The 26,977-nt window shown below is 35.7% G+C and overlaps 2 protein-coding genes across 3 annotated transcripts; one reads left to right on the forward strand and one right to left on the reverse strand.

Annotated features, from left to right (window-relative positions):
* Nucleotides 1-980: 980 nt before the first annotated feature.
* slc5a10 (solute carrier family 5 member 10) lies at nucleotides 981-26,977 on the reverse strand. Of its 2 annotated transcripts, none has more exons than XM_079423991.1 (15): nucleotides 26,847-26,977; nucleotides 26,527-26,598; nucleotides 25,097-25,201; nucleotides 24,062-24,121; nucleotides 23,749-23,853; nucleotides 22,472-22,544; nucleotides 21,019-21,099; nucleotides 19,751-19,956; nucleotides 17,268-17,403; nucleotides 9,961-10,068; nucleotides 9,674-9,824; nucleotides 8,554-8,722; nucleotides 6,569-6,784; nucleotides 5,347-5,437; nucleotides 981-1,931 (listed from the first exon to the last, which is right to left on the reverse strand). In XM_079423991.1, exons 1-15 carry the CDS (start codon nucleotides 26,955-26,957, stop codon nucleotides 1,735-1,737), a joined length of 1,881 nt encoding a protein of 626 aa, XP_079280117.1. In that variant the 5' UTR covers nucleotides 26,958-26,977; the 3' UTR covers nucleotides 981-1,734. The 2 variants fall into 2 exon arrangements, with proteins under 2 accessions (XP_079280117.1, XP_079280116.1); XM_079423990.1 differs by having other exon boundaries at nucleotides 22,472-22,577.
* fam83gb (family with sequence similarity 83 member Gb) lies at nucleotides 10,985-19,754 on the forward strand. Its single transcript, XM_079423989.1, has 5 exons — nucleotides 10,985-12,115; nucleotides 13,392-13,559; nucleotides 13,667-13,791; nucleotides 14,688-15,909; nucleotides 17,554-19,754. The coding sequence occupies exons 1-5, from the start codon at nucleotides 11,654-11,656 to the stop codon at nucleotides 18,031-18,033; spliced, it is 2,457 nt and encodes an 818-aa protein (XP_079280115.1). The 5' UTR covers nucleotides 10,985-11,653; the 3' UTR covers nucleotides 18,034-19,754.

Here is a 26,977-nt window from a genome sequence, read left to right on the forward strand (position 1 = left end):
TTAATTTAGACCTCTAGTAATTATTATAAATTGCAAATTTAATTTCCTAAACAATTTAACTAATCACTGAAAAAAACAGAAAATGTATTTATGTTGTTAAATACAGAGGTAATTATAAAAATGTATTTTATAAGATACATAAAAACTATATATATATGTATATATATATATATATATATATATATATATTATATATATTAATTTCTGTACCTATTATTAGAGTGAGAGCGAGTTATTTCATTATTATCATTAATATGTCTGTTCAGGAAGACCACTTACTGATGTTCTAATGGAAAACAAATGTTGGATCCACCTATGCTATGTGAAAACATTTGGAACATCTAGTCCTGTTTACGTCATAACCAAAAAAAAAGCAATAATAAGCTGATATTATTTTTTGAGTGACATAATTAAAATAATTTCTCTCTACTGATTAGTTCATTTATGTAATTTAATTTACATTATCATGTATGATGTGTTAAATTAAAGGTTAAACTGTTATTTTCCCTCGAAAATACTCCTGCTGTTCAGTGATATACAAAATACACAGTATATCAGCAAGCAAGGCTTTGCTGCAACGCTGCTGTTCTGACATGTAATGCAATAAAATATGAGACAGTCAAATTGCTGACTCAACTTTAAACCTATTAACATATAAAATGCCTGTACACGTTTAGATAGCAAGCATTGCTATTTATGTTGTGTTATGATCTATAACTTTTGTAGAAATATAGCAATGTCAGGTGTAATATTGCGTGATCATGTAAGGATGTATTTTACAAGCACGTATTGTCTCTACGAACTGTCAACTCAAGGGAAAAAATAAACTTTTATTTACTAAGTGTATTTCTTGTACTTGTATTCCAAATGTATAGGAAAGGAGGTTTAGTACATCTATCCCAAAATGTTTCAAATCTGCTAAAAAAACAACAACAGAAACACTTGGTTTACACATTTGCTTTGTGATTTTAATGCATCCGTTTGCATTTGCACATTAACAATAAAACAATATAAATTAAGAGAAAAAAGTGAAACACCCACAAATATTTAACAGTTAACGTTTCTTATAACTCACCCTAAATTTCTGTTCTTAAAATCATTCACAAGCTGTTACAATCATATGAACTATGGCTACTCTCATGCTATTGTTGAAATAATTATTTAGACACAAATTACACAGTCATTGACATGCTGTACAGAAAATTACAGTTTAATTACAGATAATTTATTTCCAAGAGGAACAACTGCAGTTAAATTTACACCCACATCCTTGGGAGTATCTAGTAATGAGAATATTTATTTTTCTCCCAGTCAATGTGAACGTATTTATCAAACATACACTATGAGCTCTTACTATAAGCATAATGTATGACCTTTTAAGCATGCACTGTGAGAAAACTCATGGTCGTTTATTTTTTTGCTCTATTCTTAAAGGCAAATATACAGTTCTTCTATATAAGTAGTGCATATATGCATTATATGTAAATCTAACTGAACAACTATTAAAACACAATCTATAAAATATTTAATGTAGCCCAATAATTTAAAGGGATTTTTTGGAAGCTTGTTTCCTCCATGGGATAAAAAAATGACTTTTTGTCTCACAATTCTGAGAAAAAAAAAATAGTGAGATATAAACTCAAACTCGCAATTGCAAGAAAGTCTATGAGAAGCCTAGGTGATGCATTTGTACCAAAAAGACCAAAAAAAGCCCGATGTGTGTGGCGATGTGTGTTATGCATAGTAAGCATAGAGGAAGATGTTGACACACATGAGAATGATGGCATTGACACAACAGAAACGAGACCAGAAGGGATCTTCTCTGATGCCGGGAATCACAGGAGGTGGCGTCCCGGTTGCAAATCGTGCCGGTCGAGGGCTACAGAACCCAGCGGTGCGCACACACTTACCCCTGCGCACAGACTCGCAGCCTAAACAAAAATGCTGAATGTGAAATTAACTGGCAAGGGAGCTCTACAGTGATAGTCTCAAATGGTAATACCATGGTACTTTCTTATATACTAGAGTACTGAATGATTGCATGTTCATAAACTATGAGATTTACATGATTTCTAAGGTTCTTGAAGGAATACCAAAGTACTTTCATGGTAAAATTTCAAAAACCTGATTTATTGTAGTTAAAACGCTTTATAACTCAATTAAATGACATATTGCATGATTGCATGCTGAGACATCGAATTTTAATATTCATTTCAAATTTTTTCAATGTTGCGTTTGGTAAAATAATACACTGTAAGCTTTCATTCAAAACCAAGAAAATGTCAATTGGTATTTTTCTCAGTTCCTTGTGTGTGTTCTCACGCATATAAGACACTTGTTTTGTCAACTGATACACATATGTAGAACAGCACCACACCCTGATGAATAGGCCACAAAAATCCTCATGAGATCTATCATGCTGTAAACTCCTCACACACCTCCGTTCTGTATTAGGAAGCTGGATTAATGTGTGTATAGTTTTGACAACTTGTGAAGTCCAAAATGTCCTCACCATTCAAAAATGTCCTTACTAATATAGTGAAACCTGTTGACTGACTAGTCCTTACTAGTTTATGATTATGAGGCTTGCTGAATAAATCAGCCAAATCATGTTTCTATTTAAATCTAGTGTTATATTTTAGGGCTGAAGTTCTGCTTAGGTGATATCACAAAACCCAATTTAAAGGGGTCATATGACGTTGCTAAAAAGAACATTTTTTTGTGTATTTGGTGTAATGCAATGTGTTTATGCGGTTTAAGGTTCAAAAACACATTATTTTCCACATACTGTACATTATTGTTGCTCCTATGCCTCCTCTTTTTACAAAGCTCATCAGTGTGCCCTGATTGGCCAGCTATCCAGTGCGTTGTGATTGGCCGAATACCTCAAGCGTGTAACAGAAATGTTACGCCCCTTACCGTATTGTGATGCCGTGTCCCGGCGCGATGACACAAAAACAATAAAACCCATTATAAACGAGGCATTTGTTGCATCCAGTGGGGACATAATTACTGATTATAATGACTTATGCTGTCTTTTAAACATTACCATGTCTGCATTTGTGATCGGAGAAACAACAAACAACAAGCACTACTCTACGCGGCTCAAAACTCACGTTTGAATAGAAAAAAGAGAATTATGAGTAAATTAAATATTTCTAACTTTAAAGATTTGATTTCTAGTGCCTCTTGGGATGATCTGTATAAGGTTATAGAGCATATCAACAATTTATGACTGTTAATAGTTCTAGTTTTAATAAATGCTTTCCAGTCAGTAGTTCTGCAAAGAAATTCAGTCAGGACTTTAATAAGTCTTGGTTTTCAGTTAGTTTACAGAAAATGTTGAAGACAAAGAACAAACTCCATAGAAAATATATTTTAAATCCCACTCCTCTCACCTATGTTTATAAATCTTACAGAAATAAATATAACCATTCTATTAGATCAGCAAAAAGCAATACTTTGGTGAAAAATTAAAGAAATGTTCAAATGATATTACATCCACATGGAAAGTAATAAATCAGTTGCTGCAAAGAGAAAAGACTAATTCGGAATTACCTTCTGACTTTGTGGATGGTGAAAAATCTCTTAATGATCCATTTGACATAGCTCAAAAATGTTATGAATTTTTTGTTAATGTTGGTCATAAATGAGCTAATAATATCCCTACTGGTAATGGTGTATCTCTATTTTTAAGCCACCTGAAGTTCAGGAAATAAGTGAAATTATTGATGAATTAAAATGATCTGTTATGGAGCCTATTGAGGAGCCTCAAGTGTCAACTGTCAAATTCTTGGGAGTGTTTGTTGATGAGACTTTGAGAACAAGCTGATTTACGTGAGCAGAAAAGTACATAAATCTACTGGTATAATAAGAAGGGTTAGGCATCTTGTTTCTACAGAGTGTCTTCTTATGCTTTATTATAGTTTAATTTATCCGTATCGTTCATATTGTAATATTGTTTGGGCGAGTACTTTTCCTACTACTCTTCGAAAAAATGTTGTTCTTCAGAAGCATTTTGTTAGGATTGCAACCCAATCAAACAAATACACTTCATCATAAACTTCAGGTTCTCACCATTTATGATATTAATACTTTTCAAATGTGTTTTCATGTATAAGATATATTCAAGTGAGGGTAACATTCCAGAGCAATTTAGAATGTATTTTAAAGCAAATCCACAAGTTCATTGTTATTTAACTCGTCAATTTTCAAATTTGATACCTTTGTAGAGATCAATACTTGATCAGATTTAGGGGTATTAAATTATGGAATAATTTATCTAGCAAAAAATAAATAAATTCCTCTTTAATATGTTATAAAAGAAGAATAAAGGATCATTTAAATGCTCTTCTGTAATAATTTGTCTATTTTATGTATTTTATGTACCATAGATGGTTTGTTTTTTGAGTATATCATTTCTGGGGGTTTATTCTCTCTCTTTTTTTGACATATGTTGTAATTAATTTGTAGTCATTTGTATTTATATATTTGTTATTGTCATTTAGTTTTTATTTTAGCTTTATGAGTTTATTTGTATTTCATTGTTTAGGTGTACGCTCTAAATAAGCTGTATGGTGGCCGAGAGAGCCTTTGGGTTTTCTGCCTCTCCCTGCACAGTATATGGATTGTATTTGTTTAATTTTTTTTTTTTTTTTTGTGTGTGTGTGTGTGTGTGTGTGTGTTTTTGTTGTATTTGACCTTTGTGCAAATAAACTAAATTAAACTAAACTAAATAGTCAGTAGCAGAAACGTATACAGGCCGTGGGTCAGACGCATCAGACAGTCCTTGCAAAGTTGGAATTGCCCCACTTTATAGAAACAGCCTTTGTGCAAGCCAGCATTGTAGGCTAACGTTACTCTTCGAGGTTCAGGAAATAGTCCTCAGTAAAATGCGCTGCACACGCTCTAATATTTGGGTTGAACTCTGGAACGGTGTTGTAAATACTTTCACTTTCACAACGAATCACAGCGTCTCCAGGACATGGCGCCGGCGGCAGCAACAATACTACAGCGAGAATACGAGTCACGGCCCCTTTCTTTGTGTATACATGTAGGTGGTGTTTTGCAAATCTTCCCACACCGTGACGTAGACATGTGGGGGCGTGTTTAAATGAGCCGTTTTAGGGGGGCGAGTCTTAACTTTTATAAAGAATATCTCTTTGGGTTTGAGACTTTAGTCTTTGCAACTTCAGGGATCTCATCTATGCACAAACAGCTTGTAACGCTCCAAAGAGAAAGGAAAACTTGAAATCGCATCATATGACCCCTTTAAAGACAATGAAAGTCTATAAAATGACCTCATTAATATCATAAAACAAATGTGTGTGTGTGTGTGTTCCATACCGTCTGTCCTGCGGCTGAGTGTAGATACTTTCTGTAGCGGTATTTCTCTCTCAGTGCTATTATGTAGAGTCCACCAGGTAAGATTATGTGTCTGAAACAATATCAAACACAAGCCACTCGAGTCATGATATACCGTATATACTACTGGAGTTTTATTAAATTTAGTAAATCAATTAAATATCATACAAATCTCAAAGGAAGTGATTGATTAAGAATTCTACGAATAGAATTCTAAAAGTATAGTATAGTATACCGGGGGCCTATAAATACTGTAGAGGCTATAGGCTATCTTTGAAATGGCATACTACTTTTATTGTTTCTGCAGTGTATAATGCACATGATTTTTTTCTGTATATTTAATTCTGTAGCCTGTAATGCAATGGGCATGACTGAACTTTCCATTTCCAGTCAAACAAATGAAGTGAAATTAATATTAGCAATGATTTAAGGTCTTTTCTTTACTTGTTATACTTGATCATACTAATAAGAGTTGAGACATTTACAACAAAACTGTAGCAAAATAACCAGATTCGTATCTCTTCTGGAAAGTAAATTGCAGAATTAAACATGCTTGCAATGAGGTCATGTGGCAACAATGAAGCATATTGTACTACTGTTTGCATAATGCAAAATTGTTTCACATACTGCCTCAAGTACAGTACTATTTAAAAGTCTGATGTCAGTAAGGTTTTGCTGAAAGAAATGAACACTATGTTTAGCAAGGGTGCATTAAATTAATCAAAAGTGGCAGTAAGACATTTATGATGTTACAAAAGATTGCTCTTTTAAACATTCTATTCATGAAAGAATCCAGTTTCCACAAAATTATTAGGCAGCTCAACTTGTTTTTAACTTTGATAATTAGAAATGTTTCTTGATTTCTGAAGGATCATGTGACACTGAAGACTGGAGTAATGATGCTGAAAATTCAGCTTTTCCATCAAAGGAATATATTACATTTTAAATTGTAATTATTAAATTAGAAGACAATTGTAACAATATTTCATAACATTACAGTCTTCGGGGTATTGTAGGTCAAATAATGCAGCCTTGGTTAAGAGGCTCTTTACAAAAATATTTAAAAACATCTTACTGACTCTGAACTTTTGAAAGGTAGAAAACGCTATTCTGAACAATGTCAAAGTCTAAAAATCAGACAAAGAGCTACAAGAATTATAAATGTTTCTTAAATATTTGTGTCTTTTTTAAGAGAGGCTATTACCTGTTCATCAGTGGGTGGAGGGTTCAGTAGACTGATCACCACTACAACAAAAGCAGTCAGGGCACAGAGTATGATGGCAAAGTGCAGGTAGTGTACACTCCTCAAGACAGAGGGAGCAGGGTCAAAAACACCACAGCGGGGGGGAGGGAACGCAAACTCTAGAACCATCCGTGTCAATCCCACCACTAGACCCACCATCAGTCCCCAGAATGCTCCCTGCGTACACAATACCAAAGAAAAAAAAACATTCATGAGGAAGACTCTTCAGGAAACCTCTTAGCATTTATGTTTATGAATTTGGCAGACACTTATCCAAAACTTGCATTGCATTCAAGGTACACATTTGATCAATTGCTTGCTTCTCTTGGGAATTGAACCCATGACCTATCGTCATGATCTACTGTTAGAGCTACAGGAAGACTTAGCATTTTCTGGTGCTCTACATACCAACAGTAGTGTTCCTTTTACTTTTAGTGTGTTATATGAGTGTGGGAGACTGTTAAACTAATCATTTATTTTTTTAACATGTCAGGTATCTTGAGAGGATGCACTGAATGATCTCTGAGCCGAGATTCCTGACATGACAGGCTCTTATTTGTTTTTTTAATGTACTTAAGGGTGGAGTGAGGTGTGAAAGTCCCTTGACAAACACAACAATTCCTGTGAAGCATGTCATATTTCAGTGATATTTCTTCAAGTGTTTTGCCAAAAATGTGTTGCGTGTAAAGACAGTAGATATGAACTATTACGTAAGTTAAACTGATTTTATTCTATTTTGTGTCATTGACTCACACAGATGCACTTACACAAATACGTTCACTGTAACGATTTATTTATTACCCTATGAATGTCACCCGGCCAGTTTTAGTTTCTTTAGGCAGGCTTCTTTTTCTCGGGGGAACATTAGTTTTCGCAATAACATGGCCTAACCGTAAACCAACGTTAAAGTTCTCTACTTACTGGCTTTTTTTATTTTTCCCAGAGCAATTATACTTATCTGAGATCTCACAAGCTAAAATGGGTATTTCCTTTTTGCTATGGGGGACGGAGGATAGCTTTGCACTAAATGACCCTTCGGGGTAAACACAGACAGGAATTTTGAAATCCCACCCTCCCAGCTCTTAAATGTTTAGTTCAACAGGTTTTCGTTCTTTTCTTAAACTGCCTGGCTAACAGCTAATCCTTTTCTAAGTTACAGACGATGTGAGCTTATATGGTCACTCTAATGCAGTCAATGAGAAAACTGCAGTTTTGTTCTTTGCTCAAAGTAAAACATCCAAGATAATAAGCCTGGTACACCACAATCCTTCTGAAACAATCATTCTAATCATATTTTTCAAAACACATTGGGTTTGGGGGGATTTCACAGAATCTAATGAATCACAGGACCTTTTTTATTTTTCTGCACTTTCACACAATGTTTCTCCTGTTCTAAGAATATATCTTGTTTATTCCCAGCAAAGATCTCAAACATTTCACATTGGTATCATCCATCTATCCATCTATCTATCTATCTTACATATTATTTTCACTATAACATTATTATACTATTAAACAGCATAGAAGACTGTCACACACAATTGGAAAGATTGTAATGAATGAACAAAATCAAATGCATCAATGTTTTTTCCATTTCAAAAACACAATATATAATGACTCAGCAACACCAATAAAATGGCTTATATTAAGGTGTTATATTAAGGTGTGACCTACTTTCTGTACAATAAAAGCATCTATCTTCTCAATCACTTCCAAGTGAAAGTTACGCTCTCTTTTGCTGTCATTCAGACATGTACTCACTCTTTGTTTGTATTAACAGACAAATACACACACCCTCACTAATGTGCTACAATAAAATAAGCACACATTCCTTCTTCACGAGAGAGAAGTGGTTTCTTCGAATCCATGTGAGTGTTTCATTTTGGTATGTCAATATGTACATAGTCTAAGTGAGGCCTTAGACAGTGTTTATGTGTGTGCATTACCGCCTCATTGGTTCTTTTCCAGAAAACAGCCAATACAAAAATGGCAGTTACAGGAGGGGCTAGATAGCTGGTTACTGACTGGATGTAAACATACAGCTGACCGCTGTTAGCGCTCTGAAGAATCGGGATCCAAACCACGCTAATCACCACCAAAATAACAGTCACTATCCTGGGAAAACAAATGGACATACATTTTATGCTCATCTTCAGTTTCAACCACAGTTCTTAATATGGACAATGAAAGTCATTATGTTAATGATATTAAAGTTAAGTTCTACTACAAAATCTAAATCCTATTGGACCCTATTAGTAGGCTAATATTTGCTGATAAATTATATTACTCACTATTATTAGACTATTATGTCCGGTTTCACAAACGGCGCTTAGCTTAATCCAGGACTAGGTCTTCGTTAAATTAAGATATTAAAGCAACTTTTACAAAAGTGCCTTAGAAGAAAACACTACAGGTGTGCATCTTGACACAGAACAGTGACGCTGACATATTTTAAGATACAGGTGCATCTCAAAAAATTTGAATATCGTGAAAAACTTAAAAAAAGGAAACTTTCATATATATTTCATATATGTCTTACTTTACATGTAATGAACCTAAAATATATATGAAAGTTTCACTTTTTGAAATAAGTTACAAAAAAATCTATTTTTCACGATATTCTAATTTTTTGAGATGCACCTGTATGTCAGAGCAAGATATTTTCAGTTGAGACAGCTCAAACTTGCATTTTAGTCTGGGACTAGCTTAAGCTTAAGCCTTGTCTGTGAAACCGCGGGTTAGTCTTCTTCCATTGTCTAGTTCTATAAATAACTATTTTGTGGTTTTATTTGCATTTAAATAGATCTCAATCTAATGACAGGACATAAATATGAGCTAATCTAAATTATTAATCTACCCCTTGATGTCTAGGTCATACTGCATTTTTGAGGCTATGAATCATCTCTACATCATCTCTACATTCTTTCACGTAATTGGTTTTGAATAAAAAACACGATGTTGGATCTTAGACAACAAGTAACCTTTATGCATTACACAGTGATTAATGATTTGAAATAGGCAACACAACTCCGTGCACGAAATGCAAACAAACATAGTAATAAACACCTGCCAACCAGCAGCAGCTCCTTCTCGCTAGCACCTCTTCGATACTTCTTCCAGATGTCCATGGTGAAGAGGGTGCTACTGCTGTTAAAGATGGAGGTCAGTGATGACATTAAAGCAGCCATCATTACAGCTATCATTAACCCCCTGAGGCCTGGAACACACACGTGTATAATCATTGCATGATTTATGCTAAAAAGAACATGACATTGACTACGCATCTAGTGAAGTACATGTTAACAATTCAAACATATACACAATTTGAGAAAACAAAAAGCGATCCTGATTACCGTTGGGCATGAGTTCGATGACCAGTTTTGGAAAAGCAATGTTGGAACAGCCAACCTCTGCACCACACACCTTTAGACACTCTTCAGGGTCCACACAAGCCACTGTGTCTGGGGAGAAAAAAAAAAAAAAGATGCGATGACATAGTATACATACATACAGTGGGGGCCAAAATTATTAGAACACTATATTTTCAGTCAGTTATTTCGACCTTTTACTGTAGTGTGTCAGTAGGAAATATCAGTTTACATTTCCAAACATTCATTTTGCCATTAATTGTAATAATCCAGTGAGATTTTTGTTTGCACAAGGAGTCTGTCAACAGCCAGTGCTCCACACAGAGACCTGATCATCATCCAGTCTGTCTGGAATCACATGAAGAAACAGAACAAACTGAGACAGACTCAATCCAGAAGAACTGTGGCAACGTCTCCAAGATGCTTCAAGAAGGCCTGTTTATTTGTCTGCATGTTATATGATCATTAAACATCAGAAAACCATGAACATGCAAATTAACTTTACAATTATTGAAATATTAATGTAAAATCTCAGGTATTTACTTTAGGTCAAAGGGGTTCAGCTGCCAAAATCATTTGCAAATCCCTGGCCTAATTAATAATAATAATAATAAGATAAAAAAATGAAACTGATAATAAATAATAAGTGACAATTATAAAACAAATAGTAACATACACATCTTATATCAAACTATCAAATGTATCAAACAGAAGCTGAAGTCTTAATGGTAGGATAAATGTAAAACTATTGCTAGAAAAAAGAAAAAAAAAACATTAATGCAAATGGATTCAAAATAAAGTTCTTGTGGCAGCTTCCATGCGTGACAACTATCCCCAGGAGTCAATTTAAGTGTCTGCCTACTTATACAAAGTCAGGGGAGGAAATAGGAAGTGTTTGTTTCACTTTCTTTGGTTTCCTGCAACTTTTTTCTTCCCGGATACCCCGCCCATACCCGCGTCATCGGCGCTCATGCCACCAGACATCCAGCCTCTTCCTCTTTCCAGCTCCACAGAAGTAGGGCAAAGTAACACAAAAGCCGCACTGGACTTTACTGGACAACAAACTCAGGACATTGCTTATATCGGGAGACGTGGAAGAAACTTGCAACACTCTGGTGAACAATCCGGAAGCTTGTTTTTCTCGTCGGCGTCGGAGGTTTCCAGGGTTCGTGCTTTTGTGGAAGACCCTAAACTCGGATCCAGTCGGTTTAACTGCTCTGTGTGTGTGTGTGTGTGTGTGTGTGTGTGTGCCCCTCCTGGTCAGGTGACTGAGGTGTGTCTATTCACAAGAGCCTGTGGAGATGCTTTGTTCTAGTCTACCTGTGTTGGTAACTGAAAGATGATCTCCGGCTCTGCTCGGGGAAACATGATCACATAACATACGAGGCATCTTTTATAACTTTAAGAAACATTATCGCCTTTATTTTTATGAAAAAACGAGCTTTTGTGCGTATAATTTATCGCTGAGCCGCTTTATTTGACAAGAAAAAAAAAAAAAACTAGGCAACTTTATCTCACTTTACCATGGAAACCCTTTACCTCGATCGCAAAAGGAGTTTTTCTAGTAGTTAACAAACTTTACTAAGAGTTTTTATACTTTTCTGGGATTACAGTGAGATTTAAATAATACGATAAGAAATAAGAGTCGGCTTTAATTCGGTTTGTGTGTGGAAACGCTATGGCTCTCTCTCAGGTCCAGTGTCTTGATGACAATCATGTGAACTGGCGTATGAATGAATCCAAACCGGAGTTTTTTTACAGCGAGGATCAGCGGCTCGCGCTTGAAGCGCTTATTACTAAAGGACGCGACGCGTTTGACGCCTATGTGAAAGAGCACGAGCTGCGTCCTTTCCTGTCGGAATCCGAACTCGAGCAGCTGCGTCGGAGCATCGAAGATTATACACCCGGTTCTGAGCATCAAAAACCAGATGGTACGACAGATGGAGAGGACGGTGCGGTTTCATTGCAGTATTGGCCGGACCGCTCTGATACCTCCATACCGAATCTGGACCTCGGATGGCCAGACTGTAATTCTTACCGCGGAGTGACGCGCGTCAATGTGTTCACGCAACCTCCAGTGGACGGACAGACGACGCATATAAAAGAGGTTGTGAGGAAGGCCATCGCACAAGCACAGAAGGTGGGTGAACTAGAGAAACTTGAATAGCACGCTTGTATGGTCAGTCAGCCACAGAAACACTGTCCACTCTCAAAAAGAACCGTTCTTACCCGCTTCTTTATGTAGCCTGGGCTATTCTGTGACATTCAGAGGGTCGATTTTTGAGAAGTATGGTGCAAAATCGTGAACGCAACCCAGTTTTCCTTTTCTTTTAGTGCAATTAGGCAAATATCAACTATTTCAACCACAAGAGATTTGGTTTCATATTTGTGAGATGTAAAACTATACTAAATTGTTAAATAATGACAGCATTCACTTGCACGCTGAAGCAGCCGTCGGTTGCTATGGTTACATCTGATGAAAGCGATTTCTGTTCGCAGATCCCGAATAACTTGTAGTCTAGTGTCTACAGAAACCATACATATCTATATTTTGAAACGTTCTTGGAAAACATTTCTGAACTTATGATAAATGAACATAAATTTTTTGCTGTTTCATCATAATAGTTTCTTCAGAACAGCTTATAAGGGCAATGAACAATAATAAAGTTTAATTGTGGACCTCAAAAAGTTATCATTTCACTGGAAAATATTTTTTAGTCAAAAGTGTTAAACTATTTTAAGTTGCTAAGTCATAACCATGGCTTGGCTCTTTAATATTTGTTAGTCTTTAGTATGCTAAATACTCATCTTGCATTACATAAAGTTATAATTTTAATAGTAATAATCAATGACAGCATCAGTGGGGTGTTATGGCTCTAAGTAAAAAAGCTGCTATGCTTATGTTTGTCAACACACACTATTCAAAACAACTCTTCTGCTATAAGCTGATTAATTTTTAAAATGATAACCTGGAATTGTTAGGAAAGAATGGAGTTCAGCAGAAAATGAACTATATGTTAAATGTCCAAATATCCATCACGTTTCACAATGGTACTGGTTTCCAACTGACTCATTTGTCTTGTTAGAACTTGAATCCAGCAGTTTGGCCCGTGACACATACCAGCCGAAATTCCCTTCCTCCCCCTCTCTCTTTAAGACACACACACTCAAATACTCAATCAAAGAGATTGCTTTTTCCAAAGACATTTCACACAATGAGAGCTTATAACGAGATATCGGTCTTAATAGGTGTAGTACAACAGATTAAGGGCGTGTAGGAGTTGTTTTGTGTCATCATGCTGTCTTCTTAATAAAGGGAACATATTCCATACTTAGAATAGAATTGGAATATGACCTTTTTGTGTATAATCATTTGTACACAGATAAATAATACAAAACCATTTGTGTTTTTGCAGATGATTGCTGTGGTAATGGATATTTTCACAGACGTTGACATTTTCAAGGATCTAATAGAGGCTGGATTTAAAAAGAAAGTAGCTATATACATTATTATAGATTTTGCAACTATACAGCACTTCCTACATATGTGTGAGAGAGCCAAAATGCACAGGGGACACCTCAATGTGAGTAGAAGACACATGCATTAATGTCTGTTTTGTAGACTTTTCTTAAAATGAGAAAATATGCAGTTTGTGTGTGTTAGTGTATGAATAACAATTTGTGTTTGTAGCATCTTCGGGTGCGATGCATCGGTGGTGCCGAATTCTTTACACGCTCCGCTCAGAAGGTGCAAGGCTCTTTGAGTCAGAAATTCATGTTTGTGGATGGAGACCGTGCTGTATCAGGATCATATAGGTTTGTTCTGTGTGCTTAAATATTTGAATGTACACATACATGAGTTTTTTTTGTGTTTTTTTAAATGCAAGCCAGTCGCACTAGATTTAAGGAAGCTTGTTAAAAACTTAAAAACTGTCTGCCTTGTAAATTGCAAGTTCAATTCGGTATGGGTAAGAGAATCTCAAGAACCATAAACCAAACTCGAAGCAGGAACAGTCTTAACTAAACTAGAAACATCACTTATCTCACCCAAACATCTGCAAGAGAACATGGGAAAACATTCAATACACAATGGCAAATTAAAAGATAATTGCCTGCTTTCACAGACAGGGTTTAGACTAAGCCAGGATTAGGCCTTTGTTCAGTTAGGACATTGAAGTAAATTTTATAAACGTGCCTTAGAAAAACACATTACTCTTGTCCATCTTGAGACAATACAAAGGCACTGATATATTTTAAGATCAGTCAGTACAAGTTTCTTTCAGTTGAAACATCTCATACTTACATTTTAATCTGGGACTAGGCTTAAGCCTTGTCTATGAAACTGGGCGAATAATTTACAAGGGCGTGAAACAAATCAAAACAAAACAACTTTCAAAACAATCAAACTAGAAGCTGAATAAAAAAAAGACTCGTCAAACAATATTCAAATCACAAGACAGACCTAATAAACCGATCATATTGCATGAAATGCCAGAATACCAAAAGAAAAGGGAAGTGTGAACATAACCAAGAAAAAAAAAGCTGGGTGAGTGAACTATTGTCACACAACTGAAAAACATCCCATCACCTCAACAGTGGTGGTAACGCACTCTAAGATATTTTGATTTGCTAGTTTAAATGACAATTTATGTGATTGTGCTGTGCATGTTATTTGTTTATCTTTTCTGACTTACGGCATCTTTATGTTTCAGTTTTACATGGACAGCTTCTCGTTTCGACCGCAACATCATTACAGTCCTGACGGGACAGGCTGTTGAAACTTTTGACAAGCAGTTCCGCGAACTATACCTGAACTCTCGTGGGGTCAATCTAGCCAAGATCCCATTGGCGGACCCTCCGGAGCCTGACCCTGCCCCAATCGCTGTTCCTCCCCCTGTTCCAGTAACTGTTGCAAGAAAACTAATTAACCCCAAATATGCATTGCTTAATATAGATTCAGCAAGCAAAGCCTCTTCAGACAAGGCTAAGAATAGTAACTCCAAACATCCTATGGTCCAGATTACCAAACCTCAACGGGCGTTGATAGAAGAACCGAAACAGCATCCAGGACTTGTAGGTATGCAAAAGGCAGATCTCATACCCTACTTGCCCACCTGGCCTGAGCCAGACCCATCCAGTGATGTTATTGGGTTTATTAATATCCGTGATACAAGCAAGCCAACGCAGGTGCATTTAATGCGCTCGCAAATGTTCGAAACATCTCAAGCAATACGTTTTAAAGACCCTTTCACTGGCCCACCTGAGGAACCATTACCAGATAAGGCAAGTCCTCGTTCTAAAACAACACAATTGTCTAAAACAGATACTGTAGATGCAAATGTTCAATCGAGCACCCAAACTCAGCCAGAGATTGAGTTTAGCAATGCCCATCAAGATACACCAGCCAATTCATCCCATTCGCCAAGCTCTCCGATCCAGCAAGAAGGACCCCAACCCAACCCTCCTCCACAAGAGCAGCAGTCCAACCCTGAACCAACGGAAGTCAAACAGACTTTAGAAATGCCTGTGCCCAAGCCACGCACCCTTCAGTTGGTGGTTAATAGACCGGAGGGCTCTGGAGATGCAAAGGTCACTTTAGTCAGAAGGGACGAAAACCAGACAAAGGATGCAAACATGGACACTTGCGACAACGATGCTGACAGCACCGCTGTCATCTGTGCACAATCATTAAAGGATAAAGATGAGAATTCCACAATGTCAGATGAATACTATGAATGTTCTGACTCTGACAGTAGTGACAAACTCCCTAACGGAAGGTTAACGGGTTCTGGTCGTGTTGGAGACCACAGCCCTGATGCACTAAACGTGATGGCCCGTTTCTCTCAATCCATGCTGGACTTGCGATTGGATGATGTCGAACAAAACACTGCTGAGAAAAATCTACTGAACATGCAGAGAAGAGATAAAACAAAGGTAGGTTGGACTTTGATTTAGTGTGACTGAATGTGAAAGTGCTTTTTTCAGATTTGGCTCTTCACTCCGCCAGTCTATAAACCTGGGAGTGTCTCAAGTAGATGAAAAGAAGCGAGGCGTGTGTGTTATGGAATGCACAAGGGCGTGCCGGAGTGTGTTCCCGAAATCTCTTCACGTTTTCAGCACGCCTGAACCTGTATAAGTGCTAAAACACATGCATGGGGGTAGTGGGTGGGAGAAGGGGAAAATGTAAATGAAGCTTCGTATCAGGCGAGAGTTGTAAGATAGCATCTTATTAGGGTTTGTCAGATCCTCATTTTGATGGGATTTCCCAATGGAAAAAGTCAATATACTGTATGTACATGCTTTTTAAAAATTTAACTAATATTGTATATGTATTGGCCATTATCGGATATTTAATTGTGCTTGCTAAGTTATTACAAATTACAAAATTAATTGCTTAAATCTCAAAATGATTAGATTTTAGGCTAGTTAACTTTAACATACAGTATAAATGTATGCTAAATTTGTAGCATCTAAAATGTAGTTTTAAATATTTTAGTTTTCATTTATTTAAATAGAAAATTGTTTAATATCAATTATTCATTGTTTATCAGTGAAACAGTGTTGGACAGAATTTTAATACTGGATATTTAAAATCCAAACTTTTATTGCATAGTTCTTACAGTCCCACTTTATATTAGGGGGTCTTAACTACTAAATACTTACATAAAAAAATAAGTTCATGTACTTACTGTGTTCATATTGTATTGCGAAACACTTAAGGTCAGGGACAGGTTTGGTGGTATGAGTAGGGTTAAAGATGGGTGTAAGGGGTGGGTCAACAGTGTAATTATAAAAGTAATTACAGATGTAATTACATGCATGTATTTTAAAAAAATATATAAGTACAATGTAAAAGCATGTATGTACACATTTAGTGCATTGTATCAAAGGATTAATCTAAATGTAAGAACATAAAGTGGGACCGTTCTTACAAATCTTTGCTTATAATGTCACCGTTTAGTCTTGTCTCATTCTATTTCCATTATGTCTAATGTTTGAAAATGCTTCAGTTAAGTGTGATGTGTAGTATTAATATGTATTTGGGTATAATACCCTGCTTAAGGTTGTAGATGGTTTTTGTGTATTTGCTGATGTAGAATAGTGTAGTCCACTTTGGACCTGCAACAAACCAGCTACCATTTACCAAAAAACAGCTTGACTACTTTAAGATGGTATGACCCCATTTTCTGTAGGCATAGGCTTAACAGGTGACAAAGCTTGCACAAAAGATGGCATAGCAGTGAATTTTTGCAGGACTAGCGGATACAGCAGCTGAAGTGTGTGTGTAGTACCTGGGTAGAGTGCCCTGCTGATCATGCCAGGTAGGATGATGAATATCATGGGAAGCATCTTGAGATAGCTGGCAAAGATTGACGCCCCTTTGGCGTGACTCAGATTCTTGGCTGACAGAGACCTCTGCACGATTACCTGCCAAGATACAGATCAACCAACATTACTTTTTGTTTTCTGAGTTCATCAAATTCATCAGAATAGTTTATATTTTGTTGACACATTTGAAATCATGCCTGAAGGTTTTTCATCCATTTTCTATCTCACATACACCTTCCTCCCTTTCAGCTTTACCAGATGGTTTCCAGATCACCTGTTCGAGACACTTATGGCCGGGCCAAAGTGGTGATTGCTAAACCTGGAGTTTTCCATAGACCTCCTAAAAGCAGCGGTCATGTGATTGGGGGCCACAGGTACTGGCACGGGAAGGCGAATGCTGACCTCCCCTCAAATGGATCAGGACAGCGAAATCTAAACCGCTCAGGTCGGTCGCCTAGAAGACAAAGCTCCGCCTATACGATAGAAGGACTGCGAACCGGCCAAACACACGCTCAGCGGCTCATGCACTCTCAATCACTCTCTCCCACTCATCGGGCTTCTCAAACAAAGTCTCCGTCTCCTCGTAGACTGGTGGAGACTCGTATGCCATTAGGAATCTCTTTATCTAAACTCGCCAGCTACAAACACCTCAGGGGGAAGGTTCCAGTGAACACGTCTGGTTTTGCTTTGGGGGATAAATTGTTGACACAGAGGCACAATGAAAATTAACTGATTAATGGTGGCTTTCTTTCAGAAAAAAACAACAACTTTGTATTGAGTACAAAGGCATGAATGTGCAATGATGTAGCCACCAGTCTCCACTGATAAAGACTTTTCAACTGGAGTTCAACTGGATCTTTAAACTGGACCGTGGCAAGCAAAACTTGTTACAAGCAGCCTTACTCTTTATTGACGTGCCTTTGTTGTGTAATCTGGACTAGTGCAAAAAAATTGGTGGTGGATTTGTGACCATGGTGATGGCGATTTCACATTCACCCCTGTTGTTGACTAATTATTGTCTCAGCTTGTGGGAAAAGGACGCAGAAAAGGTTAAGGTACAGTACAAACTGACAGAGTTAATATTAAAGTCTGCATTTGTCCATGGTTTTATCTGAGGAGATCAAACTGTCTCAAGGCCTGTTCACACCAAGATGAATGTTTGTTTCATCAAAATTTTTATGTGAATCACTTCAGACTGATACAAACATTTGCATGTTGTCAGCGTGACAGATTCTTTCTTTATAGAGAGGCGTTCTAATCTCTTTTCCAGCGCATTGCAGAAAAAGACTGGTCAACCAAGATTAGTGCTTTTAGTCACATGCCCAGAGGTGCTGCTGTTATATAGAATTAGTATATTATTATTATATTATTTGTGGGACTCAATAATAGAATAGAAACAGTGAAAAAAGCTGGGTATTTCAGTTTTTCCATAAGCGCCACCTAATGACAGAAAGTGAACTTGTATTTTGATTCAGCCTGTCTGCAGTTTTTTTTTTTAGAAAGATCAGACTTTTGTGCCAATCATTATTGGTGTGAACCGGCCTTCAGAATTAGCCTTTGAGTTGGAGTCATGACCAAACCCTCCAAGATCCAGACCTAGCCCCCTATGACCTGGACCTAAACTCAGACCAAGACTTGGCTATTTTAACAAACTGAAACTTACTCAGAAAATCACTGAATTTATTGCAGCACTGAGCCACCTTGTGCAGTGTTAAATTGACTGTGGTCATGATTGAGACCCTTAGCCAAGACCCAGACCAAGTTTTGAGCCCCCAACCGGAAGACCCAAGTAATAAGACCCAGACCAATCCCACATGTATTGGGTATTGAGGGGACTCCAACTCAAGACAGTATTTCCAGGAATTTAATAATACTCTCCTTTTGGTAATTTTTTGTTTCGTTTAATGCCTGCTAATGAGGTTTGGAAATATATGCTTTAAAAAAAAAAAAAAAAAATTAAGATGTGATGTGCACTGTACATTATAGAAGGAAAGTGTTACAATTTTAGTTATTGCAAATACAGTCTTCTATAATTTTTCCACCCTTATCATTTTTGATGCTAGTCTGCACACAATGATTTTCACAGTTTCTGTGAGAATATACTTGAATCATTTGGAGATGTTTTAGTGACACAGGACTCAATATAGACTTTAGCTGATGCAAATCATTTGCATCAATTTGCAAGGGTCTACCCTGAATTAGGTCTAATTGTGGAAATATTCGGACTTGGTAGATTGTTTTCCTAAAAGGTCTTTACCCCGTCTCTAAAACTGCAGTCTTTGCAGTGTCAAGTGATATGTTTAATCTCTTTTAACAGAATGCAACTCATAATGCAAAATACATTTGCAAAACTGTCCTTTATGCAAAGCTTTTTTACATTGTGTTGTGAAAACCAGGGTAGCCTTGTTATCCATTTTTGAGAGTAAGTGTGTGTGTTGAAGCATACCTGATCGGTGCACCAGTACCATGTTGCTAGAATGGTCAATCCCAGTGTCATGCCTGGCCAGGGTAGATCTCCATGCACAGGGTCTCTGAACAGGTGCATGGCATCAGGCCTGGGCAGGTGACATGTCGTGTTTGGGATGATCTTAGATGGTATAGCTTTCAAATACACGCTCTCCAGGTTACTGTAGCCTCCAATCTTATTGAATGCTGTAACGTACATAAATACATATCAGCTAAATCTACTACTTTATGGGTAATGTGTAGAGGTTTAGCAATATTTGTTTTTTTTGTAGTAGCATAAAAATGACATGACGTGAATGTAAATTTTGAATTGATTCCAATTAAAATATTTAAATTTCTTTAACTTTAGACTTTTGTATTTGTCACATTTGTTTGCTTGTATCTGTGTACATTTTTTTTTTAGTTTTAGGTTCTTTAGCAACATGGAGAAAGTCATCTCTAAAAGTTTTTAAGACATTAATGGGGATTTTTCCCCATTTCCACACCTCCATAAAACCCAGCTTTGCTGGTTTTGATGTGTCCTAACCAGACGTGGTTTAAACTGCTCTATTTGACTTAGAGAACAGCTGTGTTACAGGATATTTTCTTCGTTGCCTGGTTTCTATTTCTGTGACAGCCACAGTAAAATCTTCTCCAAATTATACCAAATATGCTGTTATTTTTGCCTGTTTTCACTTTCCCTGCGGAAAGACAAATTCCAGATGATGAATTACAAGATACAAGATTTGACCCTAATGTGCATAGCACCAGGAAAATGCATTTAAAGCTTGTTCGCATTGAATATTCACATTTGGAGAATATTCTAAATTTAATGCATTTATACAAGAATACATTTTTTTATTTGTGTATATTTAATTTGGATAGTTTTAGGTTACCTGGCAAATAATTTTTTTCATAAGATTTTTATTTTAGTGCATGATTGATTGATTTATTTGAACAATATTTATCTATTTAGAAAATAGATATATAACCAGATTTCTTTATCTCATTATTTTATTATTATCATTTTATATATACATATATAGTTTTGCCTATATCGACAGACCACAAGAGGTAAGTCAAGGTAAGATTTAGGATTAATGTATGTAAACCACATAACCCGGAAAATGTGCCTGCCAAACACTTTCTCTTATAGCTGCCATCTTTTTCCAGCAGTGCCACTTTCGAGATGTACTTACTTCCTCAGTGACAGTTGACATGAGATTACTGCCAGAGGAGAATGAAAGAAGAGGCCTGAGATTGACTGACCTGTAATGGTTAGGATGACTGCTCCAATGATCATGACGAAGGTCTGAAGAGTGTCGGTGTAGATAACAGCAGCCAAGCCACCTGGTGAAACAGAGGACTAAGTGGGTATTGCTCAATTCTCTCATGATGGTTTAATGTGATATGAGTCAACGGGGTCAAGTCTGAATCAGCACTTGTAGACAGTGAATACAGTGACAGCAATGCTGCGGATTAAAGTAATCATGCAATTATGCTGGAATCAGTCATGCAGACCATAATTACTACTGCAGAAGTTAACTGATGCTGAACCACGGGCTTCGGTGAGAAAGTTAATCATTTAGTAGCAGCTTTTATCCAAACTGCTGGTCAACAATTGGTTCTACTCAAACCCGTGGTTAAGCAGTTTGCTCAAGGACTCTTCTAGTTTATAATTTATGCTATCCACAACTCCAGCAAGGAAAATTACTTTTTCAAGCCCTGAGCTTTAACCATTACGCCACCCCATCCAGTTTTACTGCATTACAGTGCAAAAGGAAGACCACAATTGATTATTGCATCTGCTTGCTCGGCTGTAAATCTGTGAGCAACACAGTGAGACATCAAAAGCTGTGCTTTGTCACGCTACACTGCTGCTTGTTGGAAAAAGAGCTTGTTTACTGGAAATACTAATTATAAAACCGCTCACTACTGAAAAATGTAGTTGTACCACTTTACAAGAAGTATCATGAGCACTTATTAATCTAGTTTATTGTTTATTTGTATTGTTACAAATATACTATTGTTCATTGTTGATTCGTCTATTATGAACATTTTTTTTGAACAACTGTTAATTTATACAGTTGATTAGTTTATACAATGCATTAGTATATGTGGAAATCAACATTAGCCTAAATTAACAAATGCAAGGTATGCTTATTGTTATTTTGTTGTACCTAATGCATATATAGGCCCTGCCGTTTAAAAGTTTGGGGTTAGAAAGTTATTTGTTTTTTTTTAAAAAAGAAAAAGAAAAAAAGGATACTTCCATTTATCAAGGATGCAAGGATTCAATTGATCACAAATGAGAGTAAAGACATTCACAACTGTCAGTTTCAAACAAATGCTGTTCTTCTTATCAACTTACTATTCAAGAGTCCTGAAAAAAGTATCTCTGTTTTCACACAAATATTAAGCAGCACAATTGTTGTCAACATTGATAATAATGAGAAATATATCATGAGCAGGAGGATCATGTGACACTGAATACTGGAGTAACGATGTTGAAAATTCAGCTTTGCAATCAGAGGAATAAAGTACACTTTAAAATATAGTAAAACAGAAATCTGTGATTTTAAATTGTAATAATTTTCCACGAAAAGACTGTTTAATCTGTTTTGAACAAAATAATGAATAAGAATAAAAACAACAAACATTAATATAACTTACCTGCCTCAAACTTTTGAACAGTATATATACAAAATACATATGCACAAACCTGCAATAGTGTAGAGGGCAGTGACCACCAACATGAGCACAGTGGAGAGGTAGAGATTCCAACCCAAACAAACCTGGACAAACAAAGCTCCAGAGTACAGATCTGTCTGTGAACGATACAGAATTTTGAGATCAGGTTGCTGTGTTCTCAGTTATTCTGCATTTGATTATCAAACTGCATACTGTGTTGCCAGTTTGTGTTTGTCCTAAAATAACTTGGAGAACAGAATAGTTAAGAGTAGAGTATATAGAACTATAAAATGAATGTTGGCAATATACAGTAGCTTTAGATCAGTTGGTCTTGGAAGAATTTATTAAGAAATATCTGAGGTCTGACTTTCAATTCTAGACTTAGCTATCTCGTCAAATCTAGAGAATACATGAGAACTTGTTGAGTCTTGTTTAAGAAAATCTTAAACATAGGGCTTAACTTGCTCTCTATTTTATCTATTTTACACGTGTGTGTGTGTGTGTGTGTGTGTGTGTGTGTGTGTGTGTGTGTGTGTGTGTGATACTGTATGTATATATTTATAAGAAGTATCTTATGTTCATTGAGGCTGAAAAACTAAAATAAAACAGTAATTTTACAATTTAGATAGTATTATAAATTGAATGACTTTTTTGTTTTAATGTATTTTAAAATGTGATTTATTCCCATGGTGGCAGTATTTTCTGATTTGCTACTCAAGAAACATTTCGTATTATTATCATTGCTGATAGCAGGTTTAAAAAGGAGCAACATAAGGATTTAAGGATTCTTTGATTAATAGAAAGTTAAAAAAAAAAGAATTTAATAAAAAAATAAAACATTATAAATGTCTTTTGATCACATTAACATGTTCTTGCTGAATTAGCATTAATTTCTTGAAAATATCTTACTGAGCCCAAACTTTTATATGGTAGGTTTACCACTTATAACATCTAACACTTTTATGACAAATAATTTTTTTTTTTTTTTTTTTTTTTTTTTTACGTGCCAAAGTTTAATACCTAGCATTATGGGTTTGTTAGTAAGCCAACAAGGGAGCATGAGCATGAGCGTGTAAGTGTTTTTGTGTGTCTGCAGTGAAAAACAGATGTTGAAACAGCTAAACTACATTCTCTTTCACAACTTCAAATTCCTTAGGTACAGAAACATGCCAGCGCAGCAATATAGGTCTCAATAAATGAAGCCTTTGTAGATTAATGTTTGACTTTTAGCTTTGTGGGAATGTGAATGAAATGGCAAACAAAAAACATTGTATGAAACATCATGAATGTATGTGCTTTCGTGCTCACTGAGATCTTGGTAAACACAGACAGCATCAGACTGAGAGCTGACAAGTACATGCGAATTCGCTCTCCGCCAAACCGCCGACCCAGATACTCTGGCATTGTGACAATCTGTGAGAGAGACAGGAAGTACAGAGAGAATGGCACGAACTAAGCAAATTAATAGGCAAACCTAGGGAAGTAACACATGTGGTGAGACAGTGAGTCTATAGTGCATGTGGCGGCATTAAACAGAAGTTCTCAATTATTAATTCACATACTAAATAGCTCACTTGGCACTTCAGTATAAGCGGTGGTTTGCTGTATTTCTAAAACTCACCCCAGAAGACACATAAACTGGGACAAAGATCCAGGCAAGAGCCAACAGGACATACGTTGCCTAATAGAGAGAGAAAGTATTACTGCACTGCAGAAAATCTGTTTGTTTTTCATTGAAGCATGATTAAACATCCAAGACACAAGATCAGTTCATCTGAGAAGCAAATTTGCATGTTTGCTTTGAATACAGAGGCCCCAAAAAGTATTTCCAAAATTAAGTCACATCTATATTCTCTTTATAATATATTATTTTAAAATGTTTTGCTTGTAAAGTGTATTTGTTGATTCTTTCTTTATACTTGTTTTGCAAATAGTCACTACAAGTAGTTATGAAAACAATAAAATACTTTTTAGTTCTACTGTATCATGAATATAATTGTGTAAATTATTTCCACCTACTTTAACTTAAAAACATTCAGTTGCTGCATTAAATTTGTAAGTATAATCAAATTTAGTCAATAATCAGTATTTTAAACTGACTTAAATTAACTTTTTTTTCTTTTTTTTCTTAGTGTAATCAATATTCAGTGAGATTTACAGTATAAAGGTTTTTGCTTGTTTTAATTGTTGTTGTTTTTCACTTCATACACCTCTATACATTTAGACAAGTTATTAAGTAAATTAAGACAAGTACAAGTAAAAGAAAAAAAAAATGAACACGTGAAAATGTTTTCAAGGCACATACTTTGAAAAACAATTTGAGCTCTTTATATAGCGCTTTTGTTCCTCAGGTTCATTTATCTTGTTTTAAGAATTTGAGAAATGACAGACTAGACAAAGGACTGACAGAAAGGACCAACAGTCTAGACAAAAACTAAGAATAGGATAGTCAGCACCCATAATTCCTGTTTAAGACAGAAGCTGGTCCTTTTTCTCCCCCTAGTGCTGATCAAATGCAGTTGCATTTACATGAAGTTTTATTAGTGATTGAAGTAATGCCCAATAACGAATTATGACTAATAAATATTTTGCACTTGTTCAGAATAAATGCAAGAGGGAAATTGGAAAAGATGCATTAAAACATAATGTCACTCACATTCCACTCAAATCCGGCTACAGCGATCCCTCCTGCAGCTCCTGTCCCAGCCAGACCGATGAACAGTCCTGAACCCTCACTGCTGGCAAACAGAGATGCACCAATCTGCATCCATTCATGCCACATATTAGTGCAGTTCTCAGACTGGACTCTACATAAAACAACTAGATTTACAACAGACAGCATCAGACTTCATTTCTGCAGGCTAGTTGACATGACACATCAGGCAGTGTCTATGCAGTAATATGTATAATAATTATATACAGGCCAAAATTTGTATTTTAATTGACACATACATGAAGTTTTAATCCTATAAAAATATTTGTCATTCTGCATGACTAATTAAAGGAACTGCAAAAGAAGAAAAATTATCAAGTTAGTGAAAATGGTAAGAAATGGTGACTTTTGCAGCACATAAAATTAGTTTTTCCATATATGTGTCTGAAAACCACTAGTAAAAAATTTTTAAAGCTTTTTTTTTTTTTTTTTTTAATTCCAAATTATACATAACAATATGCATTAAAATTTTAATGTCTTTATTATGTGGTCTGTCTGTTGCATTAATCAGCGGCTCTCAATCTGCATGAACTGTGTAAAAGATGATGATTATTTTGTCCAGCATGATTCGAGATGTTAAAGCCCATCTTGTGGTTTAGTGGAAGCTGGACATTTCCCTTGTACATAGAGTTCACTTGATAAATATCACAAATTTGCTTAGTGATTTGATTTGATTAGTTCAAAATTCTCATAATGCGTAATGTATTTGCTTTATTATAAATTTTTCAGTTTCTTTCGGTTGATTTATAGATTTTGTTTTCTGTGGTTGGACTTTTGGACCTCAACATACACAATTTGACTTAAAATCTGGATGTTGAAAATTAGTAGTTAATGTACATGCTATTACCTTTTCAAAAAAAGCTAAATTTTCCAACATTATTCAGAAAATATTTGCCTTGAGATCAACCTTTGAAGTTTATATTACTGTTTTTTTTATTATTTTTAGGTAGCAATTTGTTTTTAAGAAAATAAGCAGATAAAAACAATTATGTGTTGTAATTACATTTTTATTTAATTTTTAAAAATAAAATGACAAATTATCCGTTTTTTTTATTATTATTAAAAAAGACACTGATTATTTGTAATTTTATCTGGACATTATCAGGCTATTTTTAGGCTTTAACCATATAAACCAAGGTAAAAAGTTTTCCTTTATTATAATAATAATTATTATTATTTAAGCATGTTTTAAAGACAAAAAAGAGCAGATAAAAGTACAAATAATCTGTTTATTAAAAATAAAAATAAAAGATTATTTGTAAATTGTATCTGCTCGTTATTGGGCTTTAATCACAGTAAAGTGAAGTAAAAAAAAAAAAAAAAAAGTTCAAATATTGTTTCAGTTTAGTCAGTTTACAGTAATTATCACTTACCGGCCACCACGCCATGTCTCTGCCAGCCAGAAAATATCCACTTAGTGTGTTTCGGCTCACTCTGCAAGATGACTGAAACACACACATACGTACATACACAGAACAATTTATGCAAAATTGAAATAGAGTTGCATTTCTCACTCAAACATCATAGATAACGTTAGAATAGTGTTCAATTTTAAATAAAGTTTCTATTTCCACAGTTTACATCTACATGTTCTTACAGAAAATTGAGATTTACTTTTTAAATATATTATTTAAATAATAATAATTATCTACAATTAATACAAACACACAATTTTGCAAATAATACGCCTCACCCATATTCCAACTGCGACGTTCAATAAAAAATACGCTCCGATTACAATGATATCAGATACGCTGAAAGACTGGGAAAGGGCAAAAAATTTAGTGGTAGAGTTAGACGCCATGTCCTGCCTTCACACACACC

This window comes from Barbus barbus, assembly GCF_936440315.1.
Source record: "Barbus barbus genome assembly, chromosome: 8".
Taxonomy (NCBI): Eukaryota; Metazoa; Chordata; class Actinopteri; order Cypriniformes; family Cyprinidae; genus Barbus; species Barbus barbus.